The sequence below is a fragment of the Pimephales promelas genome, chromosome 7, assembly GCF_988280905.1.
Source record: "Pimephales promelas chromosome 7, fPimPro1.hap1.1, whole genome shotgun sequence".
Lineage (NCBI taxonomy): Eukaryota > Metazoa > Chordata > Actinopteri > Cypriniformes > Leuciscidae > Pimephales > Pimephales promelas.
In genome coordinates, this window is record NC_142775.1 from 34,159,599 (window position 1) to 34,185,101 (window position 25,503).

The 25,503-nt window shown below is 37.6% G+C and overlaps 1 protein-coding gene across 2 annotated transcripts in view; it reads right to left on the reverse strand.

Moving 5' to 3' along the window:
* Positions 1 to 25,503, reverse strand: part of sestd1 (SEC14 and spectrin domains 1) — a 39,328-nt gene that overhangs the window by 1,999 nt on the left and 11,826 nt on the right. For both annotated transcript variants that reach the window (XM_039683233.2, XM_089133373.1), the window contains exons 6-18: positions 24,032 to 24,145; positions 16,352 to 16,465; positions 15,957 to 16,051; positions 15,673 to 15,728; positions 12,699 to 12,919; positions 9,107 to 9,229; positions 7,191 to 7,385; positions 4,286 to 4,400; positions 3,307 to 3,466; positions 3,134 to 3,215; positions 2,922 to 3,044; positions 1,542 to 1,733; positions 780 to 901 (exon numbers count right to left, since the gene is read on the reverse strand). In XM_039683233.2, coding sequence (XP_039539167.1) covers positions 780 to 901; positions 1,542 to 1,733; positions 2,922 to 3,044; positions 3,134 to 3,215; positions 3,307 to 3,466; positions 4,286 to 4,400; positions 7,191 to 7,385; positions 9,107 to 9,229; positions 12,699 to 12,919; positions 15,673 to 15,728; positions 15,957 to 16,051; positions 16,352 to 16,465; positions 24,032 to 24,145 — 1,712 coding nt within the window. The remainder of the gene's footprint in view (positions 1 to 779; positions 902 to 1,541; positions 1,734 to 2,921; positions 3,045 to 3,133; positions 3,216 to 3,306; positions 3,467 to 4,285; positions 4,401 to 7,190; positions 7,386 to 9,106; positions 9,230 to 12,698; positions 12,920 to 15,672; positions 15,729 to 15,956; positions 16,052 to 16,351; positions 16,466 to 24,031; positions 24,146 to 25,503) is intronic.

Sequence of the window (25,503 nt, forward strand, 5' to 3'; positions counted from 1 at the left end):
ATGGAGGAGGGTAATTCGCTCCTGAGAAACCTGATAGCTCCTGATAATACTGAAGGAGATCATATATGTATACAGCGACAGGCGTCATATTAGGTAGACGCGGATCAGCCGAGAGTCAGCTGATGCGAGCTTGACTAACGTGCCCAGCCAGAACAGACGCTACGCTTGATTATTATAAACAAAAATACAAATATGAAGAATATTTTGTTAAATATATAAAACTTATAATGTGGCTTTAGTGTGATCATGCTTAGTTTCAAATCTGAGGATGTTATCTCTACAACTATGATTTTTATAAAGCATTTTCTGAGATCATGTCTTGTGTGTTTTTAGAGACCTCCAGCGGGTAATGAGATCTAATCTTCATTCTACTTTTAGCATTATTCATTTGTTTGTATTTGGCCATTAATAGCCTTTATTCTGGGATAAAATGGCTGGCCTATCTACTCCACTTTGATCTGACTATACATTAATCCACCTATTATCTGAAGTCTTTCTAGAATGATATGAAAATACCCCAAATTGCATGAAAATCACACAAATCCGCACTGTGAAGTGGTTTCATACCTACACATGATGTTTTAGGTTTAATAGACATAGCCAAATCGTTGTTATTTAGGAATAAGATCACAAGGGTGTTTGAATCGAAATCCCAATTATTTAACAATTAAAATGGCGCAGTTCTAATTAATATACTACAACTAATGACAGTTGAGAGAGAAAAAAAGACAGTAGAAGAGTGTCATAAATGTGCTGGAATTTGGCTTTTTGGCTCTTACCCATCAGGGAAAATGACTGGCACAGTGAGCCTGTCCAGCAAACCTTTCCCCACCGTCTCCACCTCTTCATACGCCTCCACATCCACCATCAGCTCGGCTAATTCAGGGCTCTCTCTCAGAATCTGAAGGCGGGGAGAAAGACAGTTATTGTCTGATATATTACAGAGCTCTGGTTTGGTGCACGAGTCTACATATAATATCATATCAATCACTTCAAAATCATCAAGCTTTGGATAGATTTCAGAATCAAAGCGGCTCGAATATAATACATTTTCAAAAAAATCAAAAATTCTTTTCACTTGTATGATGATGATGATGATACTAAAGGAAAAAAGTATTAAGTAAAATGCAAATTCATTTTTTGAACCCCACTGAGATTTATAAATGCTTTCATTTGCCTAAAAATAGACATGAATATGCATATTTCCTCCACCATCAAGCAGACAATAGTTATTTATGGGTTCATAATAAAAAAGCTTTTGCAATGCCTTAACTGCTTTAAAAGTTTCAACTATGTTTAAAACAGTTCACCCAAAAATGTATATTCCGTCATTTACACATCTTCATGTTGCTACAAACCCATTTGCTGTTTTATTTTCCGTAGAACACAAAAGGGATAAAAATCCAAAGAATCACGCTGCTCATCTAGATTTCTCCTGTTGTGTTCCATGGAATAAGGAAATTCATACATAAATGACAGAGTTTTTCTTTAATTATCCCTTTAAATTTGGCATGACATTTGTTCTGCAGAACTGCGCCAACCTTCTCAGCAGCTGTGTGGAAGGCACTGGCCATCTCCAGCCGGTGCTGCCTCTCGTCAGACGTGACTGTGAACTGTTTCCACACACGGTTGAGTCTGGGCAGCGTGTCCCCTGAGGAGCGGGTGGTACAGCGCAGAGACTGGCACAGCACCACTGTGGCCTGCAGCAGCTGGCGGCCGTAATCATAGGTGCTCTGGAGGAAGGAAAGGAAACATTGACAGTGAGCCATCAACACCACATGGGCTGGATACTCTTACGGCATTATACTCTAAGATGCATGAAAACTCATTTCATACACTTATACTGGGGAAAATTGCATTTTTGAATTTTTTTTTATAATAAAATGACCATTTTTATAATGAAAATTACTTGTTTAATTGTTTCCTTCTGTAACAAACATAAAAAAGGAGGAATTTATTTCACCTTCAAATGGTCTTCATTTCCTGTTTACACTTCTGGGCTTCGGGGTCTATACGACCCCAACAATTGATTGAGTAATTGTACAAAAAATATACATTTTTAATCATACAATTAATATATCTTTTTTTTGTTTACTTCTCATCTATTCATTAATGCAGTGTTTTTGGAGATATAAAGTACTTTTGTATCCATATACCACACAATTCCTCAACTACACCACTAGCTTGCATATGAAACATTTTCATAATTTTTTTTTGATACATTGCATTTATGCTCTACTACTAGGCCTTCATTTCTGTGTAAAAATTTTCAGATTTATGCCGGATTTTTTTTTTTTTTTTTTTGACACGAAGAAAATATATTTCGTTTTTTTCACATTTCCCATTCATTTCAATGTGGGGTCATATTGACCCCGAAGACCAGAAGTGTAAACATTTTTTTTTAAACACCTTTAGAACAACCGAATCAAGCCCAGTTTTTTGTGTGTGTGTGTGTGTGTATATAGATAGATAATGTATGAAAAGTCACAAAATCTTATTCCACTGAGATGAAGGGAACCTTCAACCTTTTTTTTATTAAGTAAAAGTCGATTGGGTTCGTATAGACCCCATGACCCGATTGAGGGCTAATAGATGATCATTTATGAGGATTAAATACTTTTTAAATCATGGCAATTATGATATTTAAATTTGAAATGAAACAACATCATCTCATAAAAAACTACAACATATAAAAAAGACAACATAATAGGTCATAAGGATAGAAAAGGCTGGAATTGAATTATGAGAATCTATAAACCAGGATTAAATTATTATTTGATCAAAATTTTAAACTAAAATATTATAAAATGCAATAATAATGTGGAAAATTGAGCTGTGCACAATGCAAAAAAATTCAATGTGCCAACTTATTAAAGCAAGGTGCATTAGAAGAAGAAAATCAAAACCTCAGTTTCAAATACCTGTGCAACATCCACAAACTTCTTGTGTTTCTCCAGCAGAACTTTGGTTTCTTGTGCATCATCTCCCAGTCGGATGTGAGTCTTCAACAAAGCATCGAGCAGCTCTCCTAACCACTCCACCGCCTGAGAAGAAATGAAACGGCCCTTACAGACCCCCAGGAACAACGGAAACACTTCAAAATAGTCTTTTCAAATGAATTTCATGCTCTGACCTGCGATGCATCTTCCTCACACTTGAAGAGCTGTACCATCTGAAGCATCTTGAGTCTCCTGACATCAACCATGTCCTCACACCTGTAAAACACAAGCGAACACATAAGCTTGCTCTTGGTACAAAAGGAGTTCATGTGTCCATGATGAGAAATCATAAAAAGAGGAGAGGAACCTCTGTTTGCGGAGCTGCATGTCCTCCATGACGTTCTGAATGTGGTCGATATTATCTTTGTTCTCAATGCCTACATCCTTGCCGTAGGAAAAGGACGTCTGGGTAGACATCTGGTCAAGCAGCACTTGGCCTTTTTCTCTTAAACTTTGCAAGGCACCCTCTGGAGGACAGTGAAAGAAACTCAATACACTGAAACCTGTTGTATGTTCATGCATATTTAGTCTCTGAGTTGGACGGCACGCCCACTGACTGCCCGATGCATATTGCACAAAAATTGACAAATTCTGTTCAAATCTTTTTTTTTTTTTTTTTTTGCTGCTCACTATTTTTTTAGTTGGGAGCACTAACTAGCTAGTTAACTAGACATCTACAAGCAGAACTGCATATTCTGCATTGTTTTCATGAATTACAGTATGTCAGAGTTGAATTATACTTCTTTTGTCACTTTGGCATCTGCTAAATATAAATTAAATTGCGCTTTTTAAAAAGCATCCCGATTCATGTACTTATCCACTAATTTATCAAGTTTTATTAATATTATAAATAGTGCAGGTATTATGTCCACACTGAAATTTCCAAATGCAAAAAGTGCACTTCAAATACCCGGACGATGCACTTATTTAACTGAAAAAAAAATCAAGCGTGGAATGTTGGACACTATGCCAGGAGGAGGGCTATCAGACTCTGATGTTGGATGACAAAATAACCTTATACAATTCATACACTAGTAGACAGTGCAGAGTATATAGCATTTCATTTAAGACTAAACTTTAATTTAAATTCTATTTAATTCAGATTATAAACGACACAGTAACGAAATACTATATAACACATTGAACAATAACCTTATGTCAGGGTGGCTTTATTAAAAATCTGGTTATGTAAGACTAATGAATAAGCATCAGAAGTTCTGTTTTATCAAACTTCAATTACATGAAACATTGTCAGGTATACAAGTAGGACAACAGGGCTTCCTAACCTACGCTCTTGAGTTTCTCCTCCAGATGTTTTAGAGTTTGCTGGATTGCAGCTCCATCTGCAGGGGCGACGTCTGCACAGAGCATTCCCAACAGCCCGTCTAACTGCTGGGACAACTGAGACAAACAAAGACACGGACATCAGAAAAATGCTTTCCATATATATATGGCCAACAAAGAATTTTTCACACTTTTTTTATGATCATTTGGGGAGGAAATCTGTGGAATGGCTTTAAAGAGACAGCATTTTGCAATTTTAAAGGTTCCTAATTTTGTTTTAGAGGTCTCCAACAATAGATTTACATGCATCCAAGGTTAAAAAAAACAACAACTTTCATTTTCTCATGATATACACTGCAGCATAATCTCTTTTCTCACACTGTCTGAAATGGTTTGATAAAGGGTTCGGCCTTTCTAAACCTCTCCTTTCCTACTCTGCTGTGATTGGTCAGATGGCCCAGTCTGTTGTGTTGGAACTAAATGCCTGAAACGAGTCAAACTAGATGTTGTTTGTGGGCAGCCAATGAAGAGCATTATGCAAATTGTTTACAAACATTTGTGCAGGAAGTAAGACTGGAATTACTGACGACCAGTGTTAGGAGTAACGCATTACAAAAGTAATACATTACAGTAACATATTACTTTTTGCTGTAACGCTGTAGTGTAAGGCATTACTAATCAATTTTCAGTAATATTTTACTCGTTACATGTTCAGTGAGGCTTGTATTACAGTTGTATTACAGTGTATTGTCTGCTTTTACTTCTTAAAGGCAACAGATATGTGAAAGTTTTAAAGCAGACTTTTAGTGCCAGTTCAGAGCAGTCGCGTCTGTAACATTGTTTTTTCCTCATAAATGCGAATACGAAAACTAAAATAAAATGAATATTTTAAGTTCTATGGAGACTGGAGAGCCAACCCTTCCTCATCCGATTTGCGCAGTGTAATTAACAGAATTACAAAAAATATATTTTGCCTCCTATGTTTTTGTCACGCATGAATGTGTGTCTTTTCCCTAATATTAAAAATAAAACATAGACTGATATTTGTCTAATGTCTGGAGTCCTTTAAGGAAGTAGCCTATATACGTTTCAATACATGTATTTTCTGAGAATTTGTATTTCAAGTTTTGACTGCAAATGTCAGGTCCATAATGCTGGACTTCCCCAATTTTAAATAATTTATCCTCAACTAGTTTTGTGGTGTAGGTCTACGTATTTTATAATGTTAACTTCAAATAATACTAATAGCCTAATTTAAAGATAAGGCAGCATTGGATCTGGACGGTAAGGAGAATAACGCTGGAGTTGGAAGAGGTGTGTCGCGATTCTGTAGGTTCGTGGATCTGAGTCGTGTGGCGAATCGCGATTTCGGTTTCATATTGCATATCGTTACAGCCCCAAAGTTAAGTTCTACTTAGTTATTTTGGTGAAAGTAACTCAAAAGTAATACATGAGTAATGTAACGCATTACAATTCTGGGACAGTAATATTGTAAGGTAATGAATTACTTTGAAATAACAGTAACAAGTAATACCTTATGTATTACAGTTTGGAAGTAACTTGCACAACACTGCTGACGACTCATTTCAGTCACTCCAGAATTGGTTCTTTCTTTTGGGAGACAATTGCTGCGTCCCAATTTGGCTAACTTATACTATGCCCTAAAAGTATGTACTCTTTTTGTAAAGAAAAAGTGCATCTTAAAGGACATCCTGTCACTGTAAACTGCCCTGTCAATCATCTTGTCACAGTTAAAATCCACTATTCAATCTAATTTGATTTCACACCGTTTCTGAGCACGTTAATCTGCCAGTCGTGGGTCTTTCATGTGGAGACTCTCCTTGTGTTTGCAATTTGAATACAATGATGCATTTAAAAAGTCTTTACAAAAGTTCACAATGCTGTAGCAGATGCAATATAATGTGGACAACATTGAATAAATTAATTATCATCAGGTTAGATACTGATAATAAATCTCTCAAAGCTCTTATCTAAACCTCTCTACACAACCGCGGGTTCTCCATGTCTGTAGTTTTTTTTTAACACTTTTTTCTCGTGTTTGTAGTTCTAACCGAATCCTCGTCCAACGAGCGATGAGTTGTGGGCATTATCAGCTGTTAGAGTGTGTATCAATCTGGATTTCGGATTCTGACCGGAAATAGTAGACCATCTGGGTATTATTGAAACACTCATTTCTACATACTACGATTTGGGACGTACTAATTCTATTTTCGAATACTACGTAGGACGGATAGTTTGCGAATTGGAAGGCAGCAAATAACTCTTTGGACTTTAAAACTTTGCAGCCCTTTTACATTCACTAACATCTCTATTACACACTACATGAAAGGTAAATTCTGAAAAAGCATAATAGGGGCACTTTAAATATGCGTAAATGGCTTGTGAATAGCATTTTATGTTGACTTTAAGACATTTTACTTAAAAATTTTGACAAATCCAAGTAATTCAAGAGGAAAATAGAAAGTAGGATGAGACTTGATTTTATCCATCTGGAATTTGGATTGGATTGTGAAGCGTGGGTGATAAATACCACATTGGAGCCTGCTGATTGTAGGGGATGGGATGAAAATATGAAAGAGGGATTCATGCCATTAATTTATTTTAGAGGCTGAGCAAGTTAATAAATGGTTGCATTTCATTTTGAACAACATGTATAGGTGAACTGTGCACAATAAGACCAAAACTAGACACTGGAAAAGTAAAATTTTGACTTCATGTTGACTTTACACACAACAACTGATAGTATTACACTGTATCTAGAGATAACAGAAGCATCCAAGAAGCCAAAATGTTTACTTAAATCTACAGTCAAAAGATGTTTAAAGAGCTTAAAGATAGAATTCTGTGGGTGCAGATGTCATGATCAGATATGGTCTCGAATCTTACATCTTGTGCCGTCATGTGGAACTCATGGGCAGACTGCAGGACGTTCTGTCTGAACTCTAATTGGCTGGCCTGCCGGTAACAGACATCACTGAGCTGCTGCTGCAGACCCTTGAGCTCTATCAGGTCCTCTTCATCTCCTGCACTCAGCAATGCTGCGATCTGCTGGTTCAGCTCCACATAAACAGCAAACCACTCCTGCAGAAAACAGCATGACATTGGCTTTTAAGACAGTTAAATAAACCACTAGCACTCATAAAGATCACAGGTCCACCACAGGTTTCAGCATATTAGAATGATTTCTGAAGGATCATGTGACACTGAAGACTGGAGTAATGATGCTGAAAATTCAGCTTTGCCAACAGGAATAAATTACAATTAAAATTGATAACCATTGCTTTAAATTTTAATCATTTCACAATATTACTGCTTTTACTGTAGTTTTGATCTCATAAATGCAGCCTTGGTAAGCATAAAAAAACGTTCTGGCCCCAAGCTTTTCAACAATAGTGTATATATAGACTCAGCACAGAGACCAGTAAATAACCATCTAGCAACCAAGCTGAACACCTTAGTAACCGCATAATGTCCTGGCAACCAATCCCAACCTCATACTCTCGTTCTTTAGAAAAGATCTAGAAAAATTACTACTGTGTACAAAATCCCTATTCATGGAGTGTTGCAAGGCCATCTTGCAAGAAATCACACCACTTTGCATGCTGACTAACATGAAATCACTTTTACGTAACCTACGGTTTGAACCATGTCTATAATTGGCTCAGTTCCTGGCTCAGTGTGACAAAGAGGTCACTGTTCAACAAACCATGAAGCCACTGAGTCACACACTCCAGAACAACACCTTCCCGTAACAAAACATCAATACCAACAACTCTACGTCACAGAGATCCCGGTAAATCACAGAGGCTGTTTGTGATCACACTGAGCCACAAACCACACTGAAGAAATACAGACTTCAGACACAACCACAAACCACTCCTAAACAGCTGACCCTCAGGAAAACTGACATCTTTACAGCAAATCAAATTCATTTTAACAAAGACTGTATGACAGTATTCATGAAATATGTACTAAAATATCTTAGGTAGCCTGAAATCAAAGATGAATCTAAATACATCATTCTTATTTCCTCAAATAAAGGAAAGTTTGTGAAGCACAAATATGTTTAACAAAATTGGAATGTGATTCCCTCAAGCAAAATACATCAATACTGCCACCTATTGGCAGGACATAAACTGCATGATTGTGGCATTTCAGTCAACTTCTGCTTTTGTGACCACACAAATCTACTCAAGATAGCAATAATATCTTGGAACACAAAACAAGTAGCATTAACTAATGTTAAATGTTAAAGGTTAAGATTGTCATGGATTGAAGTAGCCTATTCATTGTTCGTTCTTGTTAACTAACTTTAACAAATTACACCTTTTAAGTAAAGTGTTACAAAAGTAACAAACATATAACAAGTATTGAACAAGTACAAGTACAAGTAACTTGTGACCAGACTGAGTTAGTTGCTGAACTGAACAGTTTATTTCTGATTTGTGAATTGATTCAGTCTGATCTGACACAAACCAACTCAAAAATAACATAACAAACTGGTACGGTCCTTGAGGTCAACTCGCTGACTGATCCAGCAACATCAGTTCTTTTGCTAATCGCTCAAATAAAATATTATTAGCAAATAAGAACCATAGATTTCAGTATGTTCCTCACACAAAGCAATTATATGACTTCAGAACATGACTTTCATGCTATTTTGTATCAATTTTTGATTTGGTCAATCCATTATGTCATTGTATACAACAGACCCATACAGAAAATTCCCCATTTGCATTTCAGAGGGGCTATACATTCCACAAAAACCACATACACAAGCCATAGATGACAGCTGTACTTACACTGTGTTGACTCTCGATCTCCTCATGCTTCTGTTGCAAGGCCTGAGACGCACGTATGGAGTCTCCAATCCCCCACTGGGTGCGGAGCTGCTCTGTGCCAGGACCCTCCAGCCAATTCACAACCTGCTCGCACACAAGACACATAAACACAGACAAAGAAACCTTTAATTAGTGAAGCACTGCCACATTTGTCCCCTGAGCAGACTCTAATCGGAAATAAATCAGGAGGAACAAAGAGCAAATCTAATTAACTAAATGACAGGATCAGGTCGATGAGAGCTCAAATTAAAGATTTACTTAATTAGATATGAACTTGTTTACAAAAAGACAAAAAAGTAGGTAACACGTCTCGAAGGCTCCACGATCCTTTAGCTGTCAGATTTTCAATGAACATCAATGTTAGAGCAAAATGAGATCGTCAGTGAATAGCACCTAAATTTCAGTCGGTTTCCTCACACAGATATACCGGTAGTATAATATTTACAGCGTTAATGGTGTTATTCAAACCTCTTTGTAAAGATTTTTCAAAATTCATCCTTTTGTTTTGCACAGAAATAAAAGGATACTGATTTGGAACAACATGAAGGTGAAAAAACTACATTTATGGGTGAACTTACCCGTTAATTAACCTGCAAGTTCAGTTTCAATTTGATAGCTAAGAGTTAAAAATGGGAATTACAACTGAAACGGCAGAAAATTTCATTTCATTTCTGTTGTTCAATGACCTAGGGGAGCAAATAAAAAGTCTGGAACCGCAGCTAGAGAACTTGATTTGTGAACAAAGTCATTAATTTGTCAAATGCTGATGTGCCTGAACTTTTAAAGAATCGCTGCTTAGTTTGCAAGGCTTCCTGTTTGTAATTGCTTCAGGCACTGTGGATTACAAATGATCTCCCTCTTCTCTGCACAATTTTTCACAGAAGACAAGTAGTAGGCCATACTCCTTTTCCAACACACAAGATCACCATGGAAACAGACATTGTATTTCATCTGACAGGAGTGGTTTTGGGAGACTTTCATAGTCACAACTTCAAATCTTGGCATCAACATTGGTGATTTCCAGATATTTTTTAGACATTATTCATTATACATTCTTTCCCAGCAGTCTGGGACAGTCTTTTGTATTTATTTCATGTCTCATATGTTGTAGTTTACCTTGCTATTTCAGCATATCTGAAAACTTGTAATTTATCAATAAAAATAGCGGAGGTCTCTCCATAATTCAAACGCTCTGCCGATGTTGATCCGTGTTTTCACGTTTCGATCCGATTCACGTTTGGCCTGACGAGCTTTAGCAGATCAAATTTTTTTTTTTTATATTCATGTGGAGTTTGTGTTGGAGTGTGTGTTGTGCTGGAGGAAGGAGTGTTTTGGTGTTATCACAGTGTTTCCCAAACTTTTTTTCTGGCGACCCACATTTTAAAGTCGATAAATCCTTGTGACCCAAAAAACATTAGGCCCATATAGTTCATATATCACGAAGAGAATTTATGCATTAACAAAATATGTATGACCATTTTTTTAAGGTCATTTTTTTAAGCTTCCAGTTAACTATTTAAAAGAGATACAGATATTTGACAAAGCACTTTTTTTGTTTAACCTGTTGTTGACAATATGCAGAGGTGAAATGAGAAAGGAAAAGTTGACAGGGCATCTCATTGTTTTCATATTCTCATAGTTACAGTGTACATAATTTACTATAATAATTATTATAGGCTTAAATTAAAATATTCTGACACTGAGACTTTGTAACCATGCATGGCTCACTACCACTGCATAAAAATGCCTAAACAGGCACAAAAAAAAAAAAAACTACACACACGATTAAATACATATTCCTCTACCCCCCTAATAAATCTAAGGCAATATAAATGACTATAACATAGCATTCAATATAAATATTCCACATTTATGCCCAAACCATGGTAAATTATTCAGCCCGATCTCATGAAAGTTCGTGTTGAAATTATTACATTCAGGCTATTACATGGTAAATGTTTGTAAGGGGGGTGATTAGGGCATTTAGTCTTCTAACTTTATTCATGTTTCTTCTATTTTTCTCATCAGTAGTGTTGGGAATGTTAAGACTGTTTCATCCGATTTAAAACTAGTTAAAATCATTGAGTGATGTGTGGTTTGTAAGAGAGAGGAGTACGTGTCCGACGCTTCTTAAAGGATGTCGCGCAACGTTGTTTAATAATAGTGTACGGGACCGGGAGTAAACGCAACTCCTTTAAGCTTTGCGTTCCGTTATCCACTGGGCCGTGCTGCCTAGTTCAAAGTAAACTAGTGAAACGACTGAAACCAGCGCTATTTTGTTCTCTATTTGTTGTTACTTACCGAGAAACCGCTTCAGGTGAAAAAAATCCGAATCGTTTCAGACCGTTATGCACGCGCGTTTGGCCAATGGCCAATTCATGGAAAGGAAATAATCAAACCAACGAATGATTATTATCGCTGGTTCAGTCGACAGAAATACGGGACACACATAAAAACTGCTGAAATATTCGGACTGTAAACTTTTCTCTCAGGTCAGTCGGAGTGCTCATGGTACACACACAGTGCGTGCGTATAGTCATCCAGCTGCACGCGCCACTGCGTCCACGCGCATATCTAACCAAATTTAGCCACGCGGCACCACCAGAAAATAGGAGGAGAGGGAGGTTGGGGTGCCCTCGGCCGTATGGAGATGATTTGAATTGAATAGCCCATATCTAGAGAGTAGCCTACAACACACTGAAAAATAGTGCTCGACTTGGCGACCCAGACAAAATCTCCCGCGACCCACGTGTGGGTCGGGACCCCGACTTTGGGAATGACTGTGTTATCAGACTCATGTCGTCAGCTGCAGTGCCGTCGCATAGACCGTATATAAAAAGGAGAGAGGCTCGGAAGCGTGCATGGATTTCGCAGAAAATCCGACCCGGAGACTTCACATTGAAATAGGAATACTGGCCTTCAGAGGTGATAGCAAAACACGACAAGGGATCATTATAATGTGTGATAACAACCCCTTCACACACAGGCGATAAAAAAAGGATTAATTTTAGAAGAAAAATTTACATATAGCACCTTTAAAATCAATGTAGAGAAAAAAAGAAAGCAAAAGCACAATATATGGATGTATGATTGCACCACCACAGCCCTGCTCTCTAACAGTGATTCTCTATAGTAATCGGATTCTCCGAGGGAATTTGGTGGGAGTGTGTTTTGTAAGCCTTCCAAGAATACAGTTTTTCTGTGGAAAAACTCAGATTGTATTGTGCAGAGATCCACCAAAAATGTCTATTTGTAGACTAAAGACTGCTGACTCACCATCATTTTGAAGCCCAGCAAAAGCCTGAACTAAGTGTACGACGTCTTCTTTCGAACCTTGGTGGTATTTAGATATATAAATAAAGCAAAATGGTTCACATTAAAACTCCCTCACACTCCACTACATCATGTTGTGGGTTTGTGAAAGATGACGGTGCAAAGACATGAAATAAACACAAGGCTAAGTCCTGCATTATGAAACAGGAATGCCTGAGGGACATATCTTAAACACAAGCTGACTATCTGGAGGGGATCTTTCATTTTATTGCCGTTTTACCTGCATGACCTTGGTCTGGATTTCCTCTAGCTGAGAGCGTTTGCTGCGCTGTCGGCAAACTTCCTGATACTTTGTGTACTGTTCCCTCAGAGAGTCCAGGAGCTTCATCACCTGAGGCTGAGCCAGCAGCTCATCGTCCATGGGTGACCAGGCTGTGCCACTTCCTCCACCCTCAGAGCCATTGAAACGCCTCTGCTGGAGCTCAGAGAGCAACTCGTGCCCTATGAAAGAGGTAGACAACAGAGGAAATAAACATTAATGCGAGAAAAACTAAAATATTTTGGTAATGTATAGGGGAGCGCGGGGCACAACCTAACGCGGGGTTAAAGGTAACACGGACCTTTTACATAGTTAATCGGGATCAAGCGGGTTGTCTTTCTGCTCTTTTTCTCTTGCTGCCAGAAGATGGTCTCCCACAAGTTTTTGATCATTTTTCGTGAAGATATTGGACAAAGAGTGTTTTGACATACATTTTTTTCAACATAGGTTTCTGAGTTGGGTGTAAACGTTTCCAAATCTGACTTTATATTGCCTTAATCACTGTCTTGTTGGCTCAAACATAGCACCGTTTTGAAACATGTCAGCAATTCCTAGCAACTGTTAGCTAGGCTTAAAATATGTAATACACAGCGGGGTTAGTTGTTGCACAGTGTTACAACTAAGCCGCCATGTGTACAATGATAATAAAAAGAAAACAGGGAGCCACACAACCTTTTCTTTTATACATTTAACTTTGTTGGACTTTCACAAACAATGTTGGAATTTAAAATGTTTAAAATTTAGTTTACTATGCATTGATCACTTGTTTATTTATTAAAAATATGGCCTGTTTTTAATGCAATAAAACCCTTTATTTTGATTTTAAGCTCATTTGTTATTACTGTTATTATTATTAATAATAATAATTTTACATGCAGCTGCCACACACAATTCTAATTCAATTGCAATTACAATATTTTATGATTTTATTTATTATTATTTATTGCAAAACTGTGCAGTCCTTTTCTATGTCTCTATCCATGATATTGATCCACAATAGAAGGATGATTGAATGAGGGATGGATGTATGGATATCTATCTATACAGATGCACAAACAAGATCAAACTATACAAATAAAATAGAATAAAAAACCATCAAGTTATCACTATTGTAATATCATTCAAAAACATATTTTTTTTACTTTTGAAGATTTTATATTTTTTGGTAATGTTTGTTTAGTGTACAGAGTATTAAATAATTTGGCTGCGCCCCCATTAGAGGAGTTAATAATATTGCTCTCAGATAGCCGGAGAACAACTAGGGCATCCAGTAGTGGCCACTGTGCCATTCAACACAGACGTGCCGAGTTTGGCAGATCAGCCTTCTCTATCAGTGCCTCTAAACACTGGAATTTAGTCCCAAAGGAGTTTAAAGACATTAGTACATTCAATTGTTTTAAATATAAAGTGAAATTATGGTTAAAATCTATACAATCATGTACCCATTGATCATGTGAAACTTGTTGTCTGAGAGGCGATTTGTGTGATGTGTCAATTGTTCCATGAAGCTTGTATGATGATGTTTTATGGTTTAATATGTGTTGCTGGATTGTTGGTTGTATGTTTTTCTTTCCTGCCCAGGGGCTACAGATGAAATTTAGCTTGTAGCTAATTCTGGTATGGCTGCATGCCATACACTGTCCCTGTTAAATAAATATAATAAAAAAATATATAAAAAAAAAATAGTACTGAATTATGTGCGTTTCACACAAGAGTTACAACTAACCCCATATATGGGGTAGGTTGTTTTGCACTTCTGTCACTTTCAGTGCTACAGTACAAAAATGGTAGGTCCTAGAATAAAACTTTAAGTGTTCATTTGTTGCAGAGATGTGTATGTTGCTTGTGTAAAAAAAAAAGTTGAATCTAACTTATTTTTTTTTATTAATTGAGCCAAAACCAAAATGTGTTAGGTTGTGCCCCGCTCTCCCCTATTTGAGATGCACTGATGATAACCAATTCTACTTTGAAACAAAGCAAGTTGAAATGAAAGGCATTTAAAAGGCATTCTCAGTTCAATTCTGAATGGTGCACCACCCTGCTTGTTACATTTTATTCACAGCAAAATCACTTAAGCAACTTTTACTTTAATACATTTCCTAAATAGTATGTACACTTTTACCCCAATACATTTTCCCAAAGCATATTCGTTACTTACAAAACATTTAAGTCGGAAGAATGACAGCAAGCAGGCATGTGCAAACAAGTGCTGGAGTGGCTGAGAAGGGTGAGCTGTCATTATACAGTACAAGAACAGCCTCTAAAAACTATCACTCATGGAGTTTGTTTTGACACAGGACATGAGTGGGACACTTCAAAAACAGATTTAAACAAAGACAACAATATGGTATGTTATACAGTCTACATTACAGTACATGTTATCATTATAAAGTAAATGCTGCATTAGTGAAGAACATTAGTAGTAGGCTACATTAGTAGTACCTCAAGCGGTTACAGCAATGTGACAAAAAGTCCGACCCAAACGATTAATGTCACGATTGTTACCATCTATTTACATACTTTCACTCAAGTGTGGATTTTATCATGGGGTACACCAAACTGATGAAGCCATTCTTTACTGCAGGGCATGATGTGAGGGATATACTGATCAGGAAAGAGTCAACTCACTTTACAAACCAGCTTTAGCTTCAAACACAAGAGCTGTGAAATCGCTTTAGAGTGCTAAACAGCACAAAAGCCAAGTTCTTAGCTCTACCCAACCAATAAAACTGAAGGGAGTCACAGGCCAGCTGGAAAAACAGCTTCACCATTGACACCACATGCTAGATACAGCACAGAAGTTCAAATCCCCAAACCAAAATCTGCTTTTGCAACTAGTTTTTATATAAATAAACCCAAACCATTTCAGAAACATCTAAAAGTTTTGCAATTTCAAAGCAATGCCAACATGCATGCTAACACAGACAGCACTCACCAGTCTGAAGGACCGTTTCAGGGTCAAATGAAGGAAGGACGTTGTTCTCTGAAGACCTATGATTGCAACAATATGTTGTTGTTGTTGAGCATTTTCTTTAAAATTATGACCATTTAATGAAACAAACTCATTGATTGCTATGTGTATTTGATTGTTCAGTGCCTTTAAAGGCATTTTAAATTAGCCCTTTAAGAATAGTTAATAGAAAAACAGTGGCCCTTGAAACCGCAGACATATAGGAGCTCATGATAGGAGCTCTTGATGAATGATGAGACATAAAATACCTGTCCTTCTCTGCCTGGCTTCCTTTCTCATTTTCATTGATGACGATAAGTTCATCCAGAAGGGATGTGGATTCCTTTGTGAATTTTTCAAAGACCTGAATGAGGGATAAATGGCAAATAAGACCTGCAGTTAAAAACAGCATACCGCTACATTGATATAGCTACACACTTATTGAATACTAAGATATTCAATACCCATCTCAATATTTTAGTATTTGCACTGAAGCAGGATCACAGTTTCAAACAGTGTTGTTATATTTAACAAACTGAAACTACTAAGTTTTACATCGCCATCAACGTCATGTGAATATACATCACTCAGCCCTACTAGCCAGAACAACTGTGGTATTGTGGCTATTGTAGTCTACCAATAAATAAAGCAATTTGGTACTCACCAATCGTTTGTTAACCCAGTCCAAATGATCGTAAACCAGACTCCCGCCAAATTCATCTGTAAGTTGGCATGGCTCGATGTAGCGTGTGAGTTTATTGGCAGACACCAGAATCACCTAAAACACACACACACAAAAAAAAGTACTCTCAGGAATGACCAAGGACATTTTTAATACCTGTTCTGTGAATGTAAAAGACAAGATAATAAAAGCCACCCATTTGAGAATTATTTGTTGTAAGAGGGGAAAGTGGACCATTTACTAATGTAACCAACTAAAAAGGCATCTGTGCGCGTAATGTAGCATAACCTGAAATAGCTTCGGCAGCAGTCAAATGTCATGCAAGGTTAAAATCCGTGAATAATTTATTTGATATTTGAAGGCATATAGGACAAACTCTGCAGGTGAAGCAGCCCTTCCGCTGGGTCACATAATGTAACACACACTCATTACCCAAAACTGTTTCTATAGAATAACACCAGGCAAGATGTTTATATAGCGTTGCCTGTCATCTTTGAGAAAATTAACATGATAAAAAAACAACTGCCTAAGAACATTACTAATCTTTAGTAAAAACCACTAACAAAGACAACCTTTACTTATTCCTTTTATAAAATAAGTAATCATAATACTGCCGTCTTCAAGCACAAAAGCATCAAAAGACAGTTTTATGAAGCAAGCATTTAACCACTGAGATCATAGATGGAAATAGACCATGTTTTAGCATGATTTACCATGATACACCACATTTCAGTGTGATTTTCATTATTTACTATGTTCCAGTATGATTTACCATGATTCTAGAATGATTTACCATAGTTTCATGCTTGAACACCTAATAATGAGACCTTTTTGACGGTTATAGCGCCACCTATGGTCCAATCTCCACACAACTTTCCATACTTCTTCTGCATGTTATGACACATATGTGCACCAATTTGTGTGAAGTTCTGAGTTTTCTTTTAGGATTTATAGGCTTTTGGGTGAATTTTGTCACACCCCTTTTCTAAATGACCCTGTTTAAGCAAACCAAATGGCAAAATTCAACTTTTTTTATCATTATTAACATAAAGAGTCCAGAGAATTGTCTTAGACTGGTCTGGTTCCGATCAGGTAAAAAACCCAGGGACTAGATCGCAAAAGTAGGTGAAAAAATTTGTGCTTGAACACCTAATAACAAACTACTACTAATAATAATAATAATCATAATAAATTATGATTATTATTTATTGTAAATAAATTCTGTATAATGATGAATAAACTGTATATTTTCCTTAGACAAAATAAACCCTGGTCAGAGACTGATGTTCAGTCTCTAACCACTCAGCGTTTTCTTTCTTCACAGATCTTCAAACACTTCAGCTCAAATCAATACGTCATGTCTATTTATTTATTTACTTAATTGTTATGTTGTAGCTAAGTAATAAGATGAATAAATGTACAATCGACTGCTCGGTAATACAAGACAAGCCCGTTTACAGCTGCCAAGCAGAGTAAAATATATTCTGCAACATTATACACACACATTGACTTATGGTATACTTTACATGTAAATGTTTATCATTCCTATGTCTGCGCATAATTTATGCAGTCTCAATAAAAATAAGGACACCCGTCCTCACTGCACTTTGGTGAGTAGACAGGAAGAGAGACAGAACAGCTGTCTTTACAAATATGTTCAGCTGAGTCAACACACAGCACAGAGGGACAAGGCCTCACTGCAAACAGTTCCAGCCTGTGTCACCAAAGAGGAGAAAAATATTTTGGATTCATAATATCTGGGGTACATTACTCACAGGATGTAAGAGGCGTGTCTGCCTCCGCTGCGTGGCTGTCTGCCGGGGACAATTTAAGGGGGGGAAAAAACCTACAGGATGAGCCAAAGCCACATTTGTTTCATGTCAGTTTTCACAAACTCTTTCTAATGGGTGTTCTTGCATCTAAAAAGCCTTGTTTTGGGCCATGAAGTTTTTGTGGCAGATACTAAAATGCAGCTTGAGCATAAAAGCTTTTGAACTGGTTTTCATCCGATCTCCTTCAATCATTGCAAATTCCGAGATGGAAGGCATGCAGAGAAAAAAAGAAAATCACTAAAACACAAACCCAACACCTTCCTTAGAAGCCTTAAAAGGAAATGTTCACTCAAAACAAAAATGCTGTCACATCTCATGTCATCAGTATGCTGGGGCGGGGGGAGGGGAAGGGCCAGAATAATAGTCAATACTATTACAATATCTCTTTGGCTATGTTCAGACTGCAGGCAAATTGGATTTTTTTTTTCTCAAATAAGATCTTTTCAGGCCGACTGTCCACACGATTAATTGCAATTGATCAAATAAGACTTCCAGAAATAACCAACCAATCTCAAAGGGTTGCTTTAGAAACAACGTGTGCATACCAACGTATGTGACGAGGCTTCCAAACCTGACGCATGTAGTTGCGGTGCAGAAATCCTCCGAATTGCCATAATCTTTTGACAAACCATTTAATTGCGTCCAGCATTTCTGCCTCCAGTTTTGGCGTCATCGTTTATGTGTTATTGTTTGTGCGATATCGATAAGTGATGCAAAAGACTGTTTGAAATCCAATTTAAGCATCCAGACTGAATTAAAACCACATATGGATAAAATCTGGATTTGCAAAAAAAACAAACACACATTTTCTTTGGCAGTCTGAACGTGGCCTCTGAAGTCATCTGAAACTAAAGCCATTCACTAATAATCTTCCCCTACACTGCAGCTCTCAAATCTCATTCATGTTTCTGTTCTCATTGTTGAAAACAAAAGATATATCCGCACACTGAAATTACAGCTCGATTCAATTCATAAATATTTATTATAAACGGTGCAACGTTTCGACCGATCAGGTCTTCTTCAAGCTTGTGATGATGAAGTGCCTTCATCGTGTCGGATCGGTAGCTTATTTTATCGTTCTCTTTTGTGTCCTGAACCGGAGCCAAACTTAGTTTTAGAATGTGCACACCTTTTTGTCATTTTTTGACTCTTTTATCATTGACACCTGCATCTAACTGGACATAGTGTGGAGATCACACAAAGCCATTGTATGATTTCAGAAGCCAATTTGGGCCTTGGTATCTGTGGTCACTATAAATTTGTGATTGACGCCAAAAACATACAAGTTTATAATGACATGTGGGTACTAGGGGTGGCACGGTACATGAAAAAACACCCGAACCGTTCGGTTCGCTTGTCTCGGTTCGGAGCGTGTGTGCGTCTCACGGTTCGACGCATGCGCAATGTAACCTCGTGCCCGTATGTGACGTGTGTTTTCTTTTTGCGCGACATAAGCTTGTTCGACTTGGACCGGCGCTGCACAGAGCGACCGGTGAATAACATCACACTAGAGCGGGAACGACGGCTCCGTCACTCACTTTCGCGATATTTGAGGTCATTACCGAATCGCTCTGTGCAGCGCCGGTTCAAGTTAGTAAACAAGCCAGTAAAAGTGGAGTATGGAGCGCTGCAGGTCACGGCACGCGGAGAAATGGCAAGTGGGAGAGATGAGGGAGTTGGAGGATGCGCCAGCGTCCTATAAGTCCGGTGTGTGGGGACATTTTTGATTTCATGTTATGGTATTTTAATATAACGTTACAGTGGCACTTTATGTTTAGATAAGAGCTTCAGTCAAATGTTTCCAAATCCTGCACTTTAATTTAAACTGAAAAAAAGGTACCCTCACTTTTTGGGAATAGAAGCATTGTTGATACTGTTTTTTGTGTTGAGGTTGAACTTTTCACTTTATGTTTATGGCCTTTGCTATTTCTATAGCCTAATTATAGGCAATGAGGTTTCATGTATATTGACTTATTCATAAAAGACAGTGTAGTTCCTCTTTTTTTCTTTTAAAAGATAGAATTTTTGTAAGAGCTACAAAAGTTGTCAGTTCATAAATGCAAGTTAATTTCTTTGTGTAAATAAGATTTGTGTGATAAAAATGCACAAGTTCTTGTAGACATAGTGATACACATTCTCCTTTTTTTTTGCCAAATAAACGAAAAGCATGTCAATTTCTTCTCTCTTGCTGTGTCAAAATCTCACCTATAGCTTTCCTCTGAGATAGTCCCAAAATGTGCTTAAAGTCAAAGAGTCAAATTCAGTTTGTGCATGATTGCATGAATATAATTTTTTTTTATACTGTATCCTAAAGTGTGGATAATTAAGCTATATATCACATGCTGAAGTACATTTCTGAAGTGTTAAAGATTAAAAGAAAAAAATAACAAGAACCGTACAGAACCGAAAACCGTGACACTAAAACCGCGATACAAACCGAACCGTCGGTTTCGTGAACCGTGCCACCCCTAGTGGGTACATAAATGACAAGTTTTTAATTTTAGGGTGAACAACTCTTTTGAAAAACCATCTGCACACCAAACTTTTAATCTGATGTGTGTTTAAGCAAAGTAATGTGCGCTCTTTGAAATCCTCCAGTGACCCTGAACGCAAGCCTGGTGCTGAAGCAGGAACGCAACCGCCTGGACTGGAGCCAGCTGTGCCCTCACATCTGCAAGGTTAGCTGGAGGAGATTAAACACTGTGTCGGCTAAAGCTGTCTGACCAATCTAGCAGCTTGCATTCTGGTATATATATATATAAATTAAAATTAGAAAAAGAAAATGATGTGCTTAGTTACCTTACTTACCCAATAATAATTTAGTTAGAGAACAGACACTACAATTAAAAACTGAACGTGTCTTCTCAATGCAGCGTGAGCCAAACAAAATTGAATCTTTTTTTAGTATTTACAAAGCAAGGTGCCCGATATACTCTACATACATGCATTTCAGCAATAAAGGTTTACACACACACACACAAAAAAGCTGCATTTAAAACGACTTTAAATAAATCATGCAAAAAAAATATACAAGGTTATACTTATATTTACATCTGTATGAAACGTTCAATAAGCAAAGGCAGTCAACAGAATATGAGCAGTGGAAAATTGAGTGATCTAGGAGCTCTATACAGCTTATTACAGCAGATGCCATTGAAAACACAGTCAGTCTATCAATCACAGGCTCGCTTTCATACCTGTCACAGCGCAGCTCTGAATAAGGTCTAGAAGGATAAAAAAAAAAGTGCAGCCCTGTAACAGACGGTCCAATAGACCCTAAGTGGCAGTGAACGAGAATCCACTTATTTAATAAGGCCTCGGGGTCTTTTCCTTCCCATATGCTCACTAACGCCAGGTCAAGCATCAGTGATGAAGAGGTTCTTGGACAGAATGATTAATGCAGAGCGCACGGTCCTCGTGCATCTCAGCGATCGGATGCAGATACAAAACCCCCATTCAAGTATGGATCTTCAAGTAGGTCAAAAGTATGTTTTCACTAGTCTCCGTGTTCAAGCCTCCACACTTCCTAATGCTGATACACTGACCTCCATTCAGCCCAAACTGTGCCATCTGCTAGTTGTAAGCAGCTAGAGGGGCCTGCTGGCCCAGATCACGGCACAAACAACACAATGACCCCAACAAACATACACATACAGAGGTTTCCATTTAGGAGACAGTGGTCCGACTGTCCTTCTAAACCCGTCGTTCGGCTCTTGGCTGGATCTATGTGATGGTTGCCAGGCAACATGGCATTTGGTTAATGCCCAGAGAGGGCATTAAGCAAGACAGCCAGACAAATGAGCATGCGGTTGGAGGCCAGGCTTCATCAGCACACATACTGTGCATGACTGCATACTGTAGTGCACATCTGCATGATCATGTTACGGCTACTTTCACATATAGCCCGATTTCCCGCTCCTAAAGTGAATGCCGGAGGGCTGCTCATTCAATGTAAACACAACCACCTGCCAACTTGACCCATTTTCTTCATGGCCCAATTACAAGGAAACACTGCAGTCTGCTCTAATTTATGATGTTACAGGAGAGATGATGAAACGGAGAGATTCATGAACAAACCAACCCTATATGAAACATTCTCTTGTGTAACGATTTAAACACTTTACGCATGCTTCAAATTTTACCATTATCAATAAGACAATCATTTTTCCAGAATAAATCAATCATTCTTAAATAAACCACAAAACAAAAACATTTAGGCATTCTAATATTATAATTCAAAGTATGAAACACTTTCATTCAAGCTAGGATTGGGTTTAGAGATCGGCCGATAGTGGATCTGGGACAGTCTTCATTGTAAAAATTAAAAACAGATAAACGCTTACAATTAGTTACGAAAGAAGTCAAAAGCAGAGAGTGATTTTCTCTTGGTCTTTTGTTCTTTTATTAACAGCAGCAGGAATATTAGACTGCTGTCACTTTAAGAGCTTACGCACGGATCCAATATAGACTACTACTTATCTTTCTCAATTAATTCGTTTACAAAACGAACTGTATAATTGAATACTCGCCAAGATGGGGGCATTTTGACATAATTTTGTGTGTAGACCATTTAAGCGCAGTAAGCCACTCATTTTGTTACTTGCGACTCACAAGCTGCTTGAGACGGAGAGATGGCTTATGTGCGCTCCACTTACATAAATTTTAGTGTGAGCCTACAGGACCTACAGGAATGAATAAAATATTCATTCAAAAAACACTATTTAACCAAAGCGAATGAGACTAATGAGTAAGAGAAGGTCTTGTGTCTTTGAGAGCAAGGGTCACTTCGCCATCAGACAGTAGAGAGCAAAACCATGCAACTGACGTTATTGCCAATAAAACTGACTGGCTTGGAATCAGTAAGATATGAGACCGACCAGCTGGTTACCGGACAATGCCGATCATGTGTAAAAATGGCTGATTCCGGTCCCTGGCCTGTCGATCAGTGCATCTCTAATTGAAAGCAAAGAAACAAACAACCTTAATGATGCCAGTTTTCCAGAATTATTCATTTAGACAAGCCCAATGTCCTTTAAAGATCCAAAAACAGCCCTGAAAACATTATTTTACTCACAGCACTGCCCTCTTTGTGCCCTGATAAATGAAAGAGAAATGAATCCATTGCATTAGTGTCAATAACAAAAGCAATGTCTTACCGTGAAGCCCCATACCACCATAATGAAGATGCACAGCTTCTGTATATGGAGTTTCATTATTCACAGCAAATGCAGGAAATTACCTACTTACACTCATGACATCCTTCGGGCGTCCCTAATTAAATACGCTGTCGTCATGTGTGATTGTATTATGTGCAGCTACACCAGGAGTAAAATGATGAAGCCAAAGTCTGATTTATGGAAAACACTTGCAAACTGGCTTTTATTTTGTTCAACCTAAATAGACATTGACCCATTAGTTGGGTTTTTTTAAATACCAAAGGATTGGGAAGAATTTTCTGTCTACATCATTGTCTTCTGTGTATCAGAATAATTTGTGTTTATGATCAGAAGTATATGTGAGAAGAGTAAACAAAATATGTTCTTAAAAACTTGAAACACACTTGCTTCAGTCCAGATATGAACTGTGACCCACATTGCGAGTTGTTAAAACTCAGCTACAATATACAAATAAAACAAACTCAACCTAACTATAACCAATCAGAGCACAAGCTACTTCCCAATGGGCCACTGCAACCATTCACATTTTCATGTTTAAACACTGCTGTCACTTCCAAGTACTTGTGTACTCATTCCCAACCCTAATGTCAAATAATAGTCGTCAAAAATGTAGCTCTTTGTCCACTAAAACAAAAGATCTGTAGTACACTTACCTCAAAGCCAAGCCTGTCCTTCTCCTTCCAGAAGCAGAAATGGGTCACTTTTTTGTCCCAGAATTCATCAGGTTTCACCACACACACAAGAGAGACCTCAGCTGGGATCACATTCTAGAAGAAAAATATCACAATCCAGCTGTTTAGTCATCCAAAAACACGACAATGCCACACACGCACCACTTACATTTAGATCACTCTGTTTATTGAAGAATAGCGATGGATCGATCATTGATGTAAAGGGGAGGGGACCAAGGTCACATAATCCTTTCAGTTTAATTAACATAATCGCCAAATCAACCATTTAAAAATCGGCTGATCAATGCTATTGTACCTACTAGTAAACTCCTGTCATTCCGCCAAAGGCTCTTAAAGTGAGAAAATGCTGAGAGATACAAGTACTTGATTCTATTGTTAAATCCTATCTTTAAAGCTGTTGAAATTAAGTTATCTGCACATTGCAAATGCACTTAATCATAAAAAACTGCTGATCATCCAGAGGACACATCAAGCAACAATAACAGAGAGGCTTCACCATCTCTTCCACTGATAGAAACTACACAAATCTACAATCACTTTAATAACCAACTACAACCAATTCAGCTTTCTTTGGGTGAAACAATACTGCAATTTAGAATAAGTCATACGCTGTGTTCCATTCAATGTCAGTTGTAGGGTATTGATTTTTCTCAAACGTTGTTCTTCACAAATATCATCAGCAATAAATTCAAAAGCGACTTACAAACAAGGAATACACCAAAGTGTTTTATTCCAAGCCTGAAGCTAAAACTATTTTCTATGCAGGCTTTAAGCTGCTATTTCCTTCAGAGAATCTAGTCTTACTCACAATCTCCTACTGGCAAACATAAAGGCATGTCAATGCCAGAAGCGCAGAAGACAATATTTGTAAGGAAACAAAATTGCAAGTGTACAAAAAATGCAAGAGATTGCCTTCAAGTAACTGATCTGTAAAACACTACTGTTCAAAAGTTTGGGGTTCACGTTTTTGAAAGAAGCCTCTTTTGCTCTCCAAAGCACTATTTATTTGATTTTAAAGACAGTGAAACTAGAAATATTATTAAAATTTAAAATAAATCCATTTAAAAATGTATTATTCTTGCTGATTTTTTTTTGGTGTCGCCATGTTTTGTGCAACATCATACTCTAGCAGGATCACTAATTTCACAAAACAAATTCACAGAAGAATTCTGAAATATTAGGGGTTAGAAAATCTGACTTGGACAGTATTAAGGAGACAACTCAGAAATTAAAACGCTCAATACAAGGACATCTCACCTTTTAATTAAAAGAGCCAACCACCTAGCCTAGAAATCTAGACGCACCCTAGTGGCAACAAAATAGTATGGTCTACCAACTCTTCGTGGGTTTTCGCAGTGGAAAAACCAAACTCTGGTCAGGCCAATCACATCATGTACAGAGTTGTGATGGTTCTGCGCCATGATTTCCATAGG